General features: G+C 35.7%; 1 protein-coding gene across 3 annotated transcripts in view; it reads left to right on the forward strand.

Annotated features, from left to right (window-relative positions):
- Positions 1 to 403: 403 nt before the first annotated feature.
- Positions 404 to 20,911, forward strand: part of LOC138698634 (zinc finger protein 479-like) — a 33,181-nt gene continuing 12,673 nt past the window's right edge. Inside the window, exons 1-3 of one of the 3 annotated variants that reach the window (XM_069824746.1) lie at positions 404 to 1,383; positions 16,527 to 16,664; positions 20,250 to 20,332. In XM_069824746.1, the coding sequence (XP_069680847.1) occupies positions 16,566 to 16,664; positions 20,250 to 20,332 (182 nt within the window). In that variant the 5' untranslated portion in view covers positions 404 to 1,383; positions 16,527 to 16,565. Of the gene's footprint in view, positions 1,384 to 4,352; positions 4,432 to 5,720; positions 6,064 to 16,526; positions 16,665 to 20,249; positions 20,333 to 20,911 lie in introns of those variants that run through there. The other 2 variants (XM_069824743.1, XM_069824745.1) reach the window with 2 other exon arrangements.

Here is a 20,911-nt window from a genome sequence, read left to right on the forward strand (position 1 = left end):
TAATAATAATAATAATAATAGTAATAATAATAATAATAATGATGATGATGATAATAATAATAATAACAATAATAATAATAATAATAATAATAATAATATCAAGCTTTAAAAAATGAGAAGGCTTTAGGATTCGAACTCCGGGTGCCTGGATGACAACTCAGCATCCAACCACATCAGCTACATCATTACACAGTCTAATGCTTCCCTACGTACTTTGTAAATTTGTAGTGTTTTTGTAACGCAGTTTTTACTCCTGGTTGAGTGTTAGAGAAGGCTGTATGGCCTTAACTCTGCCAGGTTAAATAAATCATTATTATTATTATTATTATTATTATTATTATTATTATTATTATTATTATTATTATTAGGCACATAACGGAAGTATGTCATAAACAATAGCCAATATTTCCAAAACGAGGGGTCATTGCCCACCCATACCAGGTATGACTTTAAACAGTGTGTCTTGTACTTTCATGTCATAAAATCTGATTTAATTCGGTGATATACAGAGTGTGTCCTCTCCTTGTAAGTCTAGCCGTGTGATTTTGGCTAAAGATTTCGTGAGATTGGATTATTATTTTCTCATTTATTTAGATATTACTTGGTTTATTATTTGATTTACTTATTTCAGTTTTTGAATATTTAAATTTATACTTATCTATTTTCACTTTCATTCGCTAACTTTACTGTCAGAGCTATGTTATATGTGTTACCCCATTTTGAGCTTCGATGTATCTAATTGTGTGCCAGTTGGGACATTCCATACAAAATTTTAAAAATATGCCAGTAATGTCATTTTTTTTTTTTTTTTACTTTTAATATAATAATGTTATTATGAAAATAAATTAAACTGCAAAGTATGACCGCCATATCATTAATATTTTAGTCATACGGATGACTGAAAAATGGGTGGCAGTTACATGCTATCCATAATTTGAAATATTCTAGACACTCTATATGAAGTGTCATCGAAACTAAAGAGATGCCATTGTAAACCTGAACACCCATGTTTTAATACCTTAAAGACTACTTCGAATAATATTAAGAGATGCTCATAAAAACACCTCATTGAAAAAAAAAAAATAGTTTTATATTCGAATGCACCAATTTAAATTCATGCGAATTTCATTCGTATTGAAGAAAATCTTATTCTTAATCCATCTCTCAAGTTTTATGACGTTATCTCATAAAACCTATGAATAATTAAATTAATAAAATTATTAATTTTTGTTCAAACAGTTGAAAATCGCTTGCTACGTGTGGCGGTCGCAGCATTCACAAGACTTCAAAACGATGAATAATCTCAAACGTCCGTCTCCCTGACCTTGATAGTGCAACATTCTGAACGATGGGAGAGCCTACCTGCTGAGCTCCTTTGTTCCGGTGAGTTATTTTTATTATAAGCTGACATGATATTTAAGTCACCATTCTGAAATTTTCACAGTGGAATTAATATACTCTAAAGAATTAAACACATGTTTTTTTTTTTTTTTTTTTTTCGTCTGTAAAAATAAATTGCGTTTTGTGTTCTATATTTTTAGAGTTATTTTATGGCGGGTAACTACTTAAAGCATTATACATTTTGAGGGAATTTATAAACAAGGCTCTCCTCATTCGAATTGCATTGAAATCACTTTTCCATCTTCTTATACACGTAAGAAAACTTGAATGAATGAAATCATGTTCTTTGCTAAACCAATATTTTAAATGCTAATTGCTACCAAACTATGAAGGATATAAATATAATATTGCGTGAAATTCATATTTAGAACATACAAAATAACCTACTACAATATTTTTAACTTTTGAGACATCATGGTTCAAAAGCATACTTTTTTGCATGGAATGACCCAGTTAGTTTGGTACCGGTACTGGTTTAATCTTGTCGGTTTGTATTTGAGACATTAGCCAAACTATTTTGTATATGACTGTAATATTTTCTCTGTCACTTTAGGCATTTCTTGTTTGTGAATTGCAGTTATCTTTTGGGGATATTGTGATAGCGAATGCAAGTGAAGTATTTCTGTTTTCTGTTTTACGACATTTCCAAACCGTCCCTAGCTGTTTAGTTGGCACATATCATTTTCGAATTTGGCTATTACAGATATGTATACATTTCTTTTGGTCTGCTTCTCGATATTATCATATTTAATAGTTATCATCCTCTCGTCTTACTTCATTATTATTCATTTTACTATTATATATATATATATATATTTAAGATTTTTCTCTGACTCTATACATTTATTCATATAGAGATATACTTATTGTTATTTCTTTCAAGAGTTTATTAATGTTATTACCTAGTTCTATCTAATAAATTATCTAGGTAAATGTTATGTGTTTTGGTTTGTTGTTAACATCCTTCCCACCCAATGGAATATTCATCGTTGTCTAACAATTCATGGCCGGGGATGCAAAGGCAATGTTAGAGTATAGGTCCATTTCTCGTTCGCGCTTTCTTTGTGAGATTGCTTATTACACGATCTGACGACACCAAAAGCATATTCAGCATTAGATGGGAAGCCATTTATGCAAACAATTTTTATATTTTGTTCATATAAAATAAATTTCTCTATAGCCACTTCTTTTTGTGACTGGAATTTACTCAGGATTCGGTGACAAGCAAGTAATCTTTAAAACGGATTATCTGTAACGTTTAAAATCATTATTTTACAGTAAACAGTTAAATAGTTCATCACTTCTCTCTGCTTTGTCATTTGTATGGCGCCAAACATGAAAAAGGTCGTTCCACAGTACCTTTTCTGAGAATACTAAAACCTGAAAAAAAGGCAAAGTTGCAAAAAGTAGCAGCTAGTTTTTATACAGGAGAAAGAAGAAGGTACTGGCTTTAGTCTTCTGAAAAAATTTTGACCAATCGTTGACAATTCTAGATTTCCGAGTGTAAAAATACTCAAAACTAGAAGTTAAAATAACAATAATTTCTCAATTTCCAAGCAAATTTCACTTAAAGTAGGAAGTTGTGTGGGATTTTTAAAATATCACAAACATAGCACATACCTTGGTCTCTCATATCCACCAGTAACAGATTAAAATCGTCGGAAAAAAACACGTCCTTTCAAGCACAGTTATCGAACATAAATTATGAGCTCGGCTTCAGGCCGGGGATGCGATAAGAAACGCCATACTTCTGCCTTCTTTTACAGCACATAACTATAACATCTCGTATCCTTGGATATTATAGTAAGTAAAAACTCAATAATAAGATCATCGAACAAGTCAAAAATTTTAGTTATCTCGGTTACCAAATTTCATATGAAGAAGAAAAGGATTTGAATGAGAAAATTATTAAATTCAACTGAGCAATGGGGATAATTAATCAGATATTCAAACCAACCTTGGTACAAAAACATACGCGCACCAGAATTTATAAAACATTGATCAGACCTATACTCTGTTTTGATAGTGAAGCTTGGACGATTCGTAATATTGATTCACAAAGATTAACGGCGGCAGAAATGAGATTTATGCGTCGTACAGCGGGATCACGAGAATGGATCACATTAAAAATTTTGACATTATGAAAGAACTGAATATTGAACCGATTACGGAATACCTACATAAATACAGACAAAACTGGAGATCACATGTCATCAGAATGCCTCGTTCTAGAATTCCACGCCAAATTTTAAATTACCATCCTGTGGGCAAAAGATTCTTGGGCAGACCGTTCAAGCTTGGCAAGAGACCGTAACGGGTCACTAGGCCCAATACATGCAAGGATGATGATGATGATGATAATAATAATAATAAAAACTCCATAAAACATGAAAATATATGATACCAGTACTCAATTTTTGTATTTTGCGCGACCAGATAGCGAAAAAGGATCACTGTGCGTCGTGTAGAAATTAATCTTTATGCGTAAACCTCCCAACCCTGGTCGTAGGCCTAAATTATTATTTATTATGATTTTTTCCGAAAAATTAAATTAAGAAGAAAGCTTCTTAACCGAAACATAATGAAACTGTGAAACAACTGATAATAAGAACTCATCATCAGTAATTAATTAACTTCGTGAAGTTATAAAATCCATGCCCGTGGGTAAGTAATGCTACTTTATTTAGTTTTATTCTTACGGTTCTTGGATGTCAAAAATGTGTAACATCGAAATATTTCTTAATTTCTCTCTATTATATTATTAATCTTAAATTTACAGTGTAAAGCTTGTAAAAATCTAATATTTTGCGTAAATGATTAATGCCGACATTCAGTATTAACAGAAAATAGGAAAACATAACGTGATAGATCAATTTCCATTCGGGCAAACATTTGCTACAGCCCTTCGTCTGTAATTTCATATTACCGCGCAACATTGCCGTGGTGTCGTGCTGGCGTGTAATGATTTAGTAGGCAATGATACAAAGACGGTTTATGATGTGATTTCTGTAACTGTACGTCGAAATGCAGGTAAGTGAAAGGTTCTGTAATGCTATTTCTCCAAAAATGTGAAAATATGTAGATAGCACAGCTCTCCAGCTATGAGCGTAAATAATCTGTCACGTAGTTTGTAAAAAAAACTGCTTACATTGACCGACTTGTTTTCTTTTTTCCCCCCCGGAAAACTTTGAGAAGTGCTGCATTTTGTTCCTAGAATACAGCCCTATGGAATGGGTGAGAAGCAAACGGGAAATTCCTGCGATGTTTTTCTCTTCCTATTTAAAAATGGATAGTTAATAGCGGTGGATGTAATTTGGTCCTTTTTTTTTTTAATCTGGTCCATTGAGCCCAGATCTCTGTTACAGACCAATAACGTGCAGTATCTATTAGCCTGTTACTTTTATATTGATCAGTACGTATTAAAATATTGTTAATGAATGTGCAGTGAAATTGCCCAGAAAAGCTACACCAAACAAAACGTCATTTTCATTTGTTTTATTGGCTTCTATGACATGTATTTAGACCTAGTAAAAAAACACGTGGTGTTAATTTGCAGCCGTAAATACTTTCAACATAATCGTTTGATAGTTGTATATTCTAGTGCACTGTTTTAGCCCTTCTATCCATCATTATTTGTTACTAGTTACATAAATGCAAGGCGTCCAGGAGGAATCGCTGGAGAAATGGTCAGTCTCCCTAATATTGTGTCCCGACCTTTCTAGTGTCATTTTTTGTAACATGTAGAGAGGGGGGCTACAATAGTGGAAGTAATAAGTTTTTACAAATCACGGCTTCGTCAATCTTATTTCTAAACGTTAATCTAGTTTCTGATTAGGCTGTACTATAATAATAATAATAATAATAATAATTATTATTATTATTATGATTATTATTATTATTATTATTATTATTATTATTATTATTTATTTAATCTGGCAGAGCTAAGACCAGTAGGCCTTCTCTTCCGCCCAGCCAGGCTCTAATTCTAATTGAATACAATTGTTTACAAAGGTATTACATTAATATCTAGACCATAAAACAACATGAAAGTAAATAATGAAAGTTGGATAAGTAATGTTAGTGTCACAATAATAAACATTGGTAAGAAATAGTTATAATAATAATAATAATAATAATAATAATAATAATAATAATAATAATAATATTAATGAGATAATTTAGATATTTATCTGTGATATATATAACCATTAAACATTGAGAAACCTGAAACAGCTATTATTGTTAACAAGAATTGTTAGAAAATTATTTCGTTAGCCTATTCTTAAATTGGTTTGATGTCTGACAGTCCCTGACATTACTCGGTAGGGAATTTCAAAGTCGAGGAACAGCCACAGTGAAAGAAGATGAATATGAGGATGTTCGGTGGGAGGGAATGGATAATATTGAGGAGTGTTGTGATCGTGTGTCTAGGTTATGATGGGTGGTTAAATTTTGAAAACGAGACGCAAGATAGACAGGAGTGGAGAAATGCAATATGTGAAAGAGAAGGGAAAGACAGTGGATTTTCCTACGATCTTCTAGACGGAGCCAGGACAACATTTTGAGGGATGGTGTTACGTGATCAGCCCGGCGAATATTGCAGACGAAACGGACGCACATATTATGAACACGTTGTAGTCTCTGCGCCGAAGTAACGCTTAGGTCAGTAAGCAGAATATCACAGTAATCGAAGTGGGGCATCACGAGTGTTTGCACTAACATTTTTTTCATGGAAAAGGGTAGAAAATTCTTCAATCGCCTAAACGAGTGGATTAATGAGAATACTTTTTTGCAGGTTTCTGCAACTTGAATGTTCCAATTTAAACTTTTATCCATATAAATACCTAGATTCTTTACTGATTCACTGAACGGAATTTCGGTGCCGTATATTTTAATCGGGGACAAATTTGGTATGGTAATAGTGCTTAACAAACGTGAATGGCCCACAATGATTGACTGTGATTTTTCTTGATTTAGTTTAAGTCGGAATTTCCGTGTCCATGTCCAGATTGAGTCCAGATCGTCATTAATTTTAGTTATTGCATAATTTATTTCGTCAGTGTGGAATTTTATGTATATTTGAAGGTCGTCTGCATAGAGATGGTGTCTGCAGTATTTTAGAGATTCTGATATGTTGTTGATATAAATTATAAATAGTAAAGGGCCAAGAACTGATCCCTGTGAGATCCCTGACCTTACGGCCTAAGCATATTTATGAAATTATAACGTTACTGCACAGCATCTGCTGACACCATCTAAGAAGGATTATACAACAAAGATAGTACTTACTTACAAATGACTTTTAAGGAACCCGGAGGTTCATTGCCACCCTCGTATAAGTCTGCCATTGGTCCCTATCCTGAGCGAGATTAATCCACTCTGTACCATCATATCCCACCTCTCTCAAATCCATTTTTATAAAATAATATTTTTTTATGGTAGTAACTAACTATATGCCTTGACAATTACATATTAGTACTTTCATGCAAGATCTAAAGACAAATTCTTCTATAGTAAGTTATATGCATAATTACGTTGCATCAGCAACAACCCTTGCTGATTATGTTTTTAAACATTCTTTGCACCTATTGTAAGGTGACCATTTTCCTTAGAATAGAAGCCGGGACCAAATGGGTAATTACTGGAAGCATCTGTAATTTTGCCGATTGGGTACAATATTCTACGCGCATACGGCTATGGCTGATCCTTTACGCTTCAGGTACAGCCATGAAAATGCAAATAATCTTATAATTTATTTTTTAATTGTAAAACTGATTCAACAATGTCATATTATATCATATTATATGAAATGAAAGAGTAGCATATCTAATGTGCTAAGAATTTTACTAGTGACTAAGTTTTGTAATTGGATTTAGGCTACTTCATTTATAAATATGTAGTTTGAACATTTCTTGCTAATTTTCAACAATAATTATAATTTATGCTCTACATGGTGCAATCCAACAATGCTCAAAAGTAATTTTAGACTATATACTATACTTCCTTACTTACTGGCTTTTAAGGAACCCAGAAGTTCATTGCCGCCCTCACATAAGCCCGCCATAGGTCCCTATCCTGAGCAAGATTAATCCAGTCTCTATCATCATATCCCACCTCCCTCAAATCCATTTTAATATTATCCTCCCATCTACGTCTCGGCCTCCCCAAAGGTCTTTTTTCCTCCGGCCTCCCAACTAACACTCTATATGCATTTCTAGATTCCCCCATACGTGCTACATGCCCTGCCCATCTCAAACGTCTGGATTTAATGTTCCTAATTATGTAAGGTGAAGAATACAAGGCGTGCAGTTCTGTGTTGTGTAACTTTCAACTTTCAGCTTTTTTTGACAGCAGACTGGATGATAAAAGCTTCTCAACCGAATGATAACAGGCATTTCCCATATTTATTCTGTGTTTAATTTCCTCCCGAGTATCATTTATATTTGTTACTGTTGCTCCAAGATATCTGAATTTTTCCACCTCTTCAAAGGTTAAATTTCCAATTTTTATATTTCCATATCGTACAATATTCTCGTCACGAGACATAATCATATACTTTGTCTTTTCGGGATTTATTTCCAAACCTATCTCTTTACTTGCTTCAAGTAAAATTCCCATGTTTTTCCTAATCGTTTTTGGATTTTCTCCTAACATATTCATGTCATCCGCATAGACAAGCAGCTGATGTAACCCGTTCAATTCCAAACCCTCTCTGTTATCCTGAACTTTCCTAATGGCATACTCTAGAGCAAAGTTAAAACGTAAAGGTGATAGTGCATCTCATTGCTTTAGCTCACAAGACTACATGTATACTATAGATTACAATATTAAACCAACGGGTTTCTCGAAGTCTCCGGCGTTATTTGGAAAGCATTAGCTTGGCAGGAAGGCAGCACTCACCGACTGTGCAGCTGTTTCTCGTAACAAGATTAGTCTTGCAGGCGCCTTAGCTGTAAACAGTGCGTATTACTCAGCCTCGTTCAGTTTCGTTTGCTGTGTGACTGAGTACAGTTTGTTCATTCTTATTGTGTGTAGTTTCGTTCACTATGTTATATCCTAGGGATCAACGAATGTTTATTGTGTTAAATTATGCAAGAATAGAGTCGTGTGTGGCTATCGGCTTATACAGAAATTTCCCGGCGTACATATTCCCAATAAATCGATGCTAGACTGAATCCATATTAAATATAGAGAAAACTAGAAAATCAAGCGTTCTAACAGAAGAAAAATTAGACGAAACAGGAGCGGCCTTATAAAGAGGTCCGAGAAAATAGTTATCTCGTTTAGCATTTCAGTGATTGAATGGGAATCTATGGTCTGTCCAAAACAACTTCCGACCTGACAAATGGCGCCTTTAGCATGTTACCATGGCAACCATTCAAATCAACCAATCACAAGAGACGCGTAACCATGGTAACGGGACGGTGTTGCCTTGTCTATGTTTACAAGTTGCACGTGAATACCAGGGCCTAGTGGTGAATACAGTGGCCGGAATGACTGAGTTGGCTGGTTAACGCGTGCTTTGTGCGAATTAAAAATATTATTTAGTTGTATTATTGTTTTAGTGTATCGATAATTATTGTGTTTAAATTATATTACACTATTATCTTCGTTGTCGTTGGTGGAGTGTGTGTTTTCTAGTTTCTGCTAGAGTTTTTAAATAGATGACTTGTGCAATGTCGGAAGGAAGGAAAGGCAGGCGGAGAATAAAGAATATTGGACAAGGTGTCCCGTTAAAGAGTCAAGCGCGAGAGATGGTGTGTTATGTAAGAGAGTATTTTGACAGGAGAAAAGATAATGGCGGGCCTCTTTTACCTTTGGCGCAAGTCGTAATGAGAACTGTTGCTTGTGTTAAAATTAATAAGAGCACTGTTACCAATATTTGAAAAGAAAAAGGCCGTGCAGATTTTTAATTATAAATATTTTTACAGTTTACAATTTTTTCAACGCCTTTCTAACAATATTACAATGAAGAATACCAACACTCATAAAAGTAGAGGCTTTGTATTAAATTAAAACTGTTTTTACAGTTTACAGTCCTTTCGAAGCTTTTCTAACGGTATTTACATTGAAGAATACCGGTACTACTACTACTAATTATGATTATTATTATTATTATTATTATTATTATTATTATTATTATTATTATTCTATTATTATAGGCTAATAAAAATAATAATATACACAAATTTTAATGCCTAGATAAGTGTTCAACAAATTGGTTAGAAATGTATGTGTTCATGTCAGCCGTTCATTACTGCACTCTATCGGCAGCGCGCTCGCTTACACGAAAGATGGGCAACATGACAACATTGCTCCCCCTTCTCTATAAGCTGTCAAGTCGGAAGTAGTTTTGGTCAAGGTATAGTCACATTGCTTCTTAGTTTACGCACAACTCGACAAGGCAACTGTGCTAGGCGTATGCGGTAAACGTGCTGTGGGAAATGTGGGCAGGTGATTGCGTCGTACGTGAAAACTCTGTAATTAGACATGGTATTAGAATACGGACATATGCATAGCAGAGGCGGCACCTCAGGGCAGGCAGGGTAGGCTAAGCCTACCCCAACACATTTGGAAAAACCTAAAATTGGGTATTTATCAATAATAAAATCAAATTAATCAAAATATAATTTATCGAGTATTAAATTTATTAAGATAATTATATACTCTTGTCTAGCTTCTTAGAAATTCTTCAATTAGCTATGAATGGGATTTTTTTGAGTTAGTTGGACGTTGCTTACTACTGGCAGTTCGATTTATCCGACAAGAATACAGTGGGCAGACCACAATGCATCTGAAGGTAGGCAGTAGCGAAGTTAGCCGACCCTCCGCGTTACTCCGAATCTGGCCCTGGAGTAAGCATTAAAAGAGATCGCTATTCTAAATGCTTTCTTAGCGCATGCGTTCAATGCTTAAGCCAGCGCGTTTGAATTCTGCCTACCCTAACGAGAACCCACGAACATTATCGAACACCTACGATTTGCGAAATTTCTGTTTGAAAGTTTCACGAGTTGGAACGTAGCCTGTTACGAGTACAATAACAATTTTTAAACAGTGTGTTTTAAAAGATGTGATTTTTTGCAAGTACGTACTGTGTATTAATGTTTAGTATATTTGGTGATTTATAGCTAATGCACAGTGATAAAAATATTATATTATGACTGATATAATACTTTAATTGAACTGTTACGTTACGCTGTCCGTTTTCGCGTCGTAATGACAATGAAAAGAGAAGTATTTTGGACAATTGACGACCACTCCTGCATTAAGCTCTATTATTCATAAAGTCAGTGCTAAAGGTGCAAGAAAATTTAATCCTTCATGGTATGAAACACATAAATGGCTAACAGGAAGTGAAGTTAAAGCTAAGCTGTACTGTTGGCCATGTTTGTTATTGTCATCTAAAGAAGGTACTTGGAATCAGATCATATCTGTAACTCGGTAAATCTAAAGAGACTTGAAAAGAATTTGAATCCAATTTCGAAAATGTCGGAACAACAAGGGTTGCAAGACAACAATATAATAATAAAGTAGAAAAAAAAAACGACAAATTATGAGACGGCCGATTGATGTAACAGTATTGTTATGTAAGCAAGAGTTAAGTTTTCAGGGGACATGATGAAAGTGAGCTCTCATTGAATAGCAGGAATTACATAGAAATGTTCTGTAAATTTTGCCTACCCTGGACATTTGACTACGAGCCGCCACTGATGCATAGCAGTAGCGGCTGGTGATCGAAATCCTTGGTGAGGCCAGATGCAGCTATTTTAAGTGCCTCCGATAGGAAATGTTTATTTATGATATTAATTATTATTGTTGTTATATTATTAATATCACTATTACTGTATTATTATATTATTATTACTATTATTATTATTATTATTATTATTATTAGTCTATTATTATTACTATTAATGAAAAATAATAATTTATGCTCGACCATGCCGAAATGTAGTAATTATACACCTGGTAGCAGTCCTTTAATGCATGTCATTAAAGTACAGGTGTTCAGCCAATGACAAGTCAGCTTTGTACCGTTATAAAACCTTAGCCAATGACAAGTCAGCTTTGTACCATTATAAAACCGCAAGTATAGATTATTCTCGGATATGCAATCGAAAGAGAATTGGCGAAAAGTCACGGAGGCTGGAAATCCAATACTGTCGCAGAAGGTTATGTTCTGTTACTATAATAATTAGCGTTAATTGTAAATAATATTCAAATAAATTCAATTTGCCATCTCGTTTTTCAATGTCTAATTTAATTTCAATGTTATATCAAAGTTAATATTTAGTTTACTCTGTAGGTTCTTATAGGCTATCAAGGTCAATGTGGACATCTGTTCCTCGGAAAAAAATCAATACTTTCGCATCTGCGCACATCCCACAATTTACGAGGTATTGCTCAAGGTCAGTTAGATACAAATAAAATGAATAATTTCAAGTTAGAAATATGGTCGAGCATTAAAAGTCGTATGAAACTCGCCTATAATGGTAATTAAGAAGCTCGTATGAAAATTATGTATAAACATCCATACTCGCTTCTTAATTACTATCATTATAGGCTCGTTGCATAATGTACTATTCACTCACCTAATAAGCTGTTATGCTGTGAGTTTTAATGATTGTTTCAGTATGATGAAGCAACCCATATTATGTGTTGAAATTCCCCTTTATTTCTTTTCTTTTTATTTTTTTCCTTTGACAGCAACAAACAAGGCCAACAGAGAAGTTTATTTTGCACCACATTACCACTTAACCATTTATGTTGCCCATACCAGGATGCAATAGAAACTCGCATTTTAAGATTATGTCACCGATGTCGTAGGTATCTCGGTAGGCTCTCTCTTTACTTAAAATTTCCTGTCTTTCAATATTATTTCTTCTCGAAAAAGGACACACTAACAATGAATTAACTACACCAGCATTATTTCTCTCATTTGTTTCTGTTTATATTTTCCCGAAATACATAACATTGCCCCAGATTCACTACTGTACTACGAAGTACAATAGTACAACACCCTCGCTTAAGTCATAAACTAAGACATAAAGGGAGAGAAAAGTGTGGGTCTCTACCTGCCAAAGAGTTGGAATTTTTTGTTATTTATGGCCTGTTTAGGAAGACAAGTCACCATTGCTATTCCCACCCCACTTTACCCTTGAGGCCGGCCCAAGCATGGGAGGAGTGAAACCTGACCAGGCCACGAGGCCAGACGAATTGTGCCTCAGCTACAACGTTTTAAACGCAACCTCAAAACCCGCGAAAAGACATGAAATGCAGAAACTAGACCCAGCACGCAATCCTAACCTCAGGAACAAATTTTACTGCATAATACATCACAAGCCAGACCCGGCATGAGCGATCCTGGCCTCAGGAACAAATTTTACTGCATAATACATCACAAGCCAGACCTGGCATGAGCGATCCTGGCCTCAGGAACAAATTTTACTGCAAAACAGTTCTCTATACATCACAAAGTTTGGATGGAGCTTACTGGAGCTGGAGTTACATGTACACATTTTTCCTTTTATCATTCTGTTGGCAGAGACACAACAAATTATGATGGTGAAATAGAGGCTATACACATTGCTCTCTGACAATTATTAAATCTTCCCTAAAATAAATATAACAAGACAGTAATTCTTTCAGATTCTAAAGCTGCAATTCAGGGAATATGTTCAAATGCTACAAAGAAATCAACAAAAATAAGAGAATGCTACAAAATGTTAACACAACTCCAAAAAGTTAATAAGATTGTCCGTCTCCAATGGATTCCAGCACACTGTGGAGTCATGGGGAATGAAACCGCAGACACACTTGCCAAGAAAGGCACAACAATAAAACAAAAATCTAAATTTAATTTCTCATATTCCTCAATAAAACGCTTGATCACTACAAAATTTTCTCATTCATACCTACAAGAAATAGAATCAAATGCTAAAGACAAAAAATGGATTACACTACTTTCCAACCCAGATATAGTCCCCCAGAGACCAAGGAAAACAGCAGTTGCAGCCTTCAGACTATTGACAAATCATGACTGTCTAGCAAGTCATCTCTACAGAATAGGTATCTCAGCTTCACCCATATGTGTCCTGTGTAACGATCCAGCAGAAATGAATGAAGTCCACTTGAAGACCTGTGAAGCATTAAGATTAGAAGAAACTACAGTTCGAAAGTATTGGAAAGCACGACTGCTAATGGCTTCATTGCCAAATGCAAGGCACTGGACAACAACAACAACGACATCACAAAGTTTCCAAATGCTTCTACAGCGATATATGCTTCATTAAATAACTAATACTTTATATAAAAACACAAAATTTGATTTCAGTTAAGCCAAGTGACTGAGGCCCAGCCTCACTTGCCTCAGTCAATCAGCCGCCACAGATGCATAGACAGTCATAGTAATACAGTCCTCGGTAACTATAGGCCTTCAAGCTGCTGTGGTTCACTACACACAGATTATAATATTGGATAGTATTGCAATAGTCTCGGCTGCTGAATCGGAGTTGCGTTAGGGCATAGGTCCGATTCCCGCTTGGGCTGATTACCTGGTTGAGTCTTTTTCCGAAGCTTTTTCTAACAGTAAGGCGAATGTCAGGTAATCTTTGGCGAATTCTTGGCCTCATGTGTCCAGAATACCACCTCGCTATCACCAATGCCATTGATGCTAAATAACCTAGTAGTTGATACAAGTTTCGTAACCTTTTTTATTACGGTGTCTAACAAATTAGTTCTCTTGAAAGTATGGCTGGAAAATGTAGCAGAAGCACTAATAGATAAGATGACCAGACTCCCGATTTGCCCAGGACAGTTCCGGTTCTCGGAGTCATGTCCTTTTGTCCCCACCGAGTTCGGCCGGGATGCTTGGATGTTTCGGTTTCCCCAAATCAAATGAAATGACAAATGATTTGAGATTGTAAATGTAATTGTTTAACTTTCAACACTAGTGAATAGTAATACAGTATTATGAGTACAGGCAGCGTTATGACGTTGGCGTTAGGTTAAATCATGGGTCTTAAAAAAAAAAGAAATGAAAGAAAAGACGCGTGTTTTGATGACGTAGGTACCATTTCTTGTATTGTGCGTTTGAGACTTTTCTTTTTTAATTATCCATAATTATCTAACTGGGATGATTTAGATAGCACTGTTTAGCTAAAACACAAATACTTAATTTTGTTGTCCTGATTTCAGCACTTTAAAAATTCATAATACATTTTAACATCACATTTTTTGTACTCTTTTTGAATTAATATCTTATGTATTAATGATGAAATAAATGTTCAAATAAAAGAGTTCTAGAAGCATTTGGTTACGCTGTAGGTACATTTCAAGCCCAAAAAAGTCTGAAGCGTAACATGAGTCACATGGAAAGACCTCAAGTATGAGCGTCTGAAAACAAACATCTCTTATGATCACGCGAAATTGTATGCTATATTATTATTATTATTATTATTATTATTATTATTATTATTATTATTATTATTATTATACTTGGCTTGTTAGCCCAAGGCCGACCAATCATTTGTAGGCTTCACATCTGGATGCCTCAGTATAAGTAGGCTAAACTATCATCCAACCAGCACATGGGTGACCTGTGGTCAACACAGTAATTCCCCCATCCACTACAGCTAACATATGAACTGAATTCTGCTACTCGATGTAGCTCACAAATTCACCAAGGTGCTGGGTGGACATCAGTCCTATTTGCTGGCCAAAATTCCAAGAGACAATTTCTTCCCCTATGAAGACTGTAACCAGTAGAACGTACCTGTACGTCATGAGGCCACAGGGCACAACATTGTCACTACTTTTAGTACGATTGTTATTTCATTCCAGTCTGCAGACAGCAGTTAAGCATGGGCATGCAGACCTACGCAGAATTGTGTGAAGGGGGAGGTTCATTATTAAAGTTGTTTACAATTCACATTATCGCTGTGTATTATTATTATTATTATTATTATTATTATTATTATTATTATTATTATTATTGTGGGAAATGCCTGTTATTATTCGGTTGAGAAGCTTTTGTCATCCAGTCTGCTGTCAAGAATTCTGAAAGTTAGAATTTTATAAAACAGTAATATTACCGGTTGTTCTTTATGGTTGTGAAACTTGGACTCTCACTTTGAGATAGGAACATAAGTTAAGGGTGTTTGAGAATAAGGTGCTTAGGAAAATATTTGGGGCTAAGAGGGATGAAGTTACAGGAGAATGGAGAAAGTTACACAACACAGAATTGCACGCATTGTATTCTTCACCTGACATAATTAGGAACATTAAATCCAGACGTTTGAGATGGGCAGGGCATGTAGCACGTATGGGCGAAACCAGAAATGCAAATAGAGTGTTAGTTGGAAGGCCGGAGGGAAAAAGACCTTTAGGGAGGCCGAGACGTATATGGGAAGATAATATTAAAATGGATTTGAGGGAGGTGGGGTATGTTGATAGAGAATGGATTAATCTTGCTCAGGATAGGGACCAATGGCGGGCTTATGTGAGGGCGGCAATAAACCTCCGGGTTCCTTAAAAGCCAGTAAGTAAGTATTATTATTATTATTATTACTATTATTATTATTATTATTATTATTATTAAAAATGTGAACTGTCAAATGCACAAAATGTATATCAAGATAAAGTCAGAACTCAAACGAATGGATGAATACCGCTCTTAAAATGAGATTAAAATCGACAATGCACAATATTTAACATCTGCATTGCAGAACTGTCAAAACAACCTTTTCATATGTTTCACAACAAGTAAAATTTCATATTGTGTCAGCTTCATTTTATTACAAGGTTGGTACTAGGCGGTAGGTCTCTCTATAATAAAGATAGCATTGTTATAATTTGATCGTGCCGCAGCACCAAGCAGAGGGATTAAACTGAAGGAGGGCTAGGAGAACTATGCCTTATGTCGATGTAGATTTTGTTACTCTGACAGTGAAAAATTAGGGAAGGAAAAACGATTATGGATCAAAAATATTAAAATCTAAATATGTATCCTTTTTTTAAGTTTAAAGTTTGTATACGCCCCTGATGCAGACCCAGAGTAAAGCCTGTAACATATGAAATAATCCATGAATAAAATTAGTGATTTGTTGTATCTGCATATCCTACAGGAGAGCAGTGTGTTGGATCTGCACTTGACTGGGCTGAAGATGGAGAGTGTGGACCCCGGCTATGAGCTAGTTTCAACCGTGGGGTTTGGGAAAACGCCAGTGTCAATTACTTTTCCTGTTGTGAAGTCTGAACCTGAGGTGAGTGTGCTCAGAACTCTTGTTCTTTCTGCGTGGAACATCACTTACTATCATTTTGTGTATTATAGAGCTTCTAATATTGTTTGTATATCATTCATTAATTCATCCCTTTTGAGAATGCTCTAAAATTGAAATGCGATCCGATCTCAGTTTTTAACTAGGCTTGGAAGAAGTGACACATCCAGCAGTATCAAAACATTTGGAACAGCTCAGTGAAACGCTTCGAAACACTGTGTCGAATCATGACCAGGGCTGGGCAAAATACTGACATCCAAGTATTTCAAATACAAATACAAAATATTTCAAAAAATTGTATTTGAAATACAAATACAAAATACTTTTAAAAAATTAAGCAAAATACGAGGGGGATCCAGGAAATAACGACCGTTCGCGCATACCCGCCGCGCAGCTGACTCCCCTTCCTTGTTTGAAGGTCAACTGGCTTCCTTAACATGTGTTCTCATAATGTTGTGAGTACTGGTTGCAACAAGTCGCCATTGTGCATTTTGTGTTACTTCAAAATGAACGACGTGATTGATAATCCCGCCGACTGTGAGGTGAGGAGTGTGATTCGATTTTTGAATGCCCGACATTTGAAACCTGCAGAAATTTACCAGCAATTGAAAGAAGTGTATGGTGATAATGTAATGAATGAAAGAAATGTGAGAAAATGGTGCGAAATGTTCAACAATGGGGGAACAAATGTCCACGATGAAACTCGACCTGGACGCCCATCACTCATCACAGAAGACCTGAAGACTAAAGTGAATGACAGAATCTTGCAAGACAGGCGCACATCACTCGACGAATTGCATATTGCCTTTCCTGACATTTCTCGTTCTTTGCTTGGTGAAATTGTGTCGCAACATCTTGGCTACCACAAAATCTGTGCACGATGGGTTCCACGGCAACTGAGTGACCAACACAAAACTCAGAGAATGGCCTCAGCATTGACATTCTTGATGCGATATCACACAGATGGAGACGCCTTTCTTGATCAAATTGTGACTGGTGATGAGACCTGGGTGTCTCACAACACCCCAGAGACCATGCGCCAATCACGTCAGTGGCATCATCCCTCATCACCCAAGAAACCGAGAAAATTCAAACAGACTCTCTCAACACAAAAAGTCATGGCTACTGTCTTTTGAGATCGCAAAGGTGTTCTTTTGCTGGATTTCATGCCAAAAGGCACTACGATCAATGCAAATTGTTATTGTGAGACTTTACGAAAACTATGGCGAGCCATCCAAAAGAAGAGGCGAGGAATGCTTTCGAGAGGAGTTGTGCTTCTTCACGACAACGCCCGCCCGCACACTGCTGGATCAATTCGGTTGGGAAATCTTTGATCATCCGCCCTATAGTCCAGACCTCGCTCCTAGCGATTTTCACCTTTTCACTAAGCTGAAAGACTTTCTGGGTGGTACGCGTTTTGGAAGTGATGAAGAGTTGAAGAAGACAGTGAACACCTGGCTTAATGAACTGGCGGCAGAGGAGTATAACACGGGAATTCTAAAGCTAGTGAACAGATACGACAAATGTTTAAATGTAGGTGGTGATTATGTAGAGAAGTAAAGGAAGCTTCAGTTATGTAACAGACTTTGTTTTCTCAATTAATTTTTTTTTTTTTTAATTATTACAACAAAACAGTCGTTATTTCCTGGATACCCCTCGTACATTTGTATTTCAAATACTCAAAATACGTTTGTATTTCAAATACTCGATACAATATGTACAGTAGGTCTAAAGAAATAAGAATACTGCTGAAAATCTAAAATATTATATTAACATTAAAAGTATTTTTATCTCGAAGTTTTATATAAACACTGTAACTGAACATTCTTAGTCAGCATTGAAATTATGCTATATATGAATAATTACTGCTCCCTTTCAAAAAAACCACCTTGCTGGTGAATGAATAAATCCTGCAAAACAGAACAGTCTTTCTACAGGTGCAGAGGAACACGAACTTGTATTATACTTTATAAAGCTTGTTTCACTGTTGGGTAATTCTCTAGAGTGCACCGGGTTGTCCCTTTGCCATTGAAGAATTGCATGAGCTCATATTCCGCAGTAGAAAAGTTCTGTTCTCTTTGCTTTTCCAAGTCTGTTGTACTTGAGTTGAAAACATAAAAATTGTTTTCATTGTCTGAACTGACCAAAGGTGTAGCAGAGAACTGCTCAGCTCATTTCACGCACATATTCTGTGTCCTCTTCTTATCATTTAGTGAGGCAGTGTCAGGTACCATCTCAGCTTCAATGATGGGTGGAAGCAAGCTACCAAAATTGCTCAATTTGATTCTGGGGTCAGATCAAACATCGCTTTAAATCTTGATGAAAGTGAACTTATTAGGATTGGAGTTACTTGGAATACATGGCGTAGATTGTTAAGTAACAGAATATATCATCTGTTTTTAAGGGAAATTAATGTGGACAAAAGTTAACCATAATAGCAGGTGTTCTCATTTTGCATTAAATCAAGGATTACGACAATGGGTTTCAGAACTGCACAATATTCTTCAAGGTAATGAAACATCTTTGAAGGTTGGCAATCCCAGTTTTTCACATATACTGTTTATATCATGTTTGAATTGCAATATTTGAGAGATTGAGTCATAAAGAGAATTCCATTGAGTTGGGCAAGGAAACTTTAATGAATATTTCAAGACATCTGATATAATTTCTGAGAATTTGGGTCTCCTAGACGCATTCCATAATGCTGAACATTTAGCAAGTTGAAGTGATGGATCCTTGATGCTGTTGGAGATTTCTTTATGGCATTAAGGAAATCAGTTGTGGCAAGAAAGTGTATGGCTAGCACATCTGAGATGGGCAGGCAAATAAGACAAAAGTTCATTCTTCAAATCCAAATCCAAAACTTGAAGGACAAGAAGAAGAAAAAAGTATTTTAAGTATTTGAAATACAAAATACATCAATTTTATGTATTTAAATACAAAATACTTTCGAAAATCCTTACAAATTACAAAATACAAATGTATTTCAAATATGTATTTCAAATACTGCCCAGCCCTGATCATGACACATCTACTGTAGGCGGACTACCGACATTGTATTGAATCATCATTTGGTATCAGCTGCGCTGATTTGAAATTCTGTACACCAGATACAACGCATGACAATTTCGCAGTACTGGGTTAAAACACGAGGGTCATTCCATGCAAAAAAGTATGTTATTGAACCATGATGTCCCAAAAGTTAAAAATATTGTAGTAGGATACTTTGTATGTTCTAAATATGAATTTCACGCAATATTATATTTATATACTTCATAGTTTGGCAACAATCGATATTTAAAATATTTGTTTAGCAAAGAACAGGGTTTCATTCATTGAACTTTTCTTACTATGTACCTAAAAAATGTATGTGCATATTTTTTTATTGTTCTGTGATGTTTACCACACAAAGAAAGCTGCGTGCTTGTTATGTGTAACATTCAAACAGATGTAATCTCCATATGCATTGAAAATTGGACACATGTTTATATTAACTTTTTTTTACTCAGAATAGTCCATATTTACTATTCCTCCTGAATCGATATGTATATATACTTTTTTTTTTTTCAGGAAGAGTTACATGATATAGGCGTGATAGAGGACGAGATGAATCTGGACGTAACAACAGAGAATGATGAATTCTTGGCTGAGAGGTGAGCTTTAGATTTAGTCTTTTCGTTCACTGTTTCAGTAAAGGATGATGTGAGACATACATTTACGAGGGGTAGTCATAAAGTTTTAATTATGACCTCGAAAAAATGAAGCTGCGACCATGAAGTTTGGTGATGGTGTTAGTCCTTTTCTACATATTCACCCTTCAACGCGACACATTTTTCCCAATGATGGATGACTTGACTGAGGCCTTGGTTGTAGAAGTCTGCATTTTGGCTGTTCAGGAAACGTTCCACCTCAAAAATCGTCTCGTCGTCATTCTGGAAATGCTTGCCACGCAATGGTTTCTTCATCTGAGGAAAGAGGAAAAAGTCACTGGGTGCCATATCAGGAGAATACGGGGGGTGGAAACACATGGATTCACCACCGCCGAAAAAGGCGAAGACCCAACCATCATCAGGCAAGGTGATGCTGAGTGTTTTTTGGGACATCCAATGTGTGGTGCTGACACATTATGCTCAGAAGGGGCAAACCATCAGCAGGAGCATACTACTGAAATCTCCTGACGAGGTTACGGGAGGCTATCAAGACGAAGCGTCGCGGGAAGCTGTCCAAGGGGG

This window comes from Periplaneta americana, chromosome 4 (assembly GCF_040183065.1).
Source record: "Periplaneta americana isolate PAMFEO1 chromosome 4, P.americana_PAMFEO1_priV1, whole genome shotgun sequence".
Classification (NCBI taxonomy): domain Eukaryota; kingdom Metazoa; phylum Arthropoda; class Insecta; order Blattodea; family Blattidae; genus Periplaneta; species Periplaneta americana.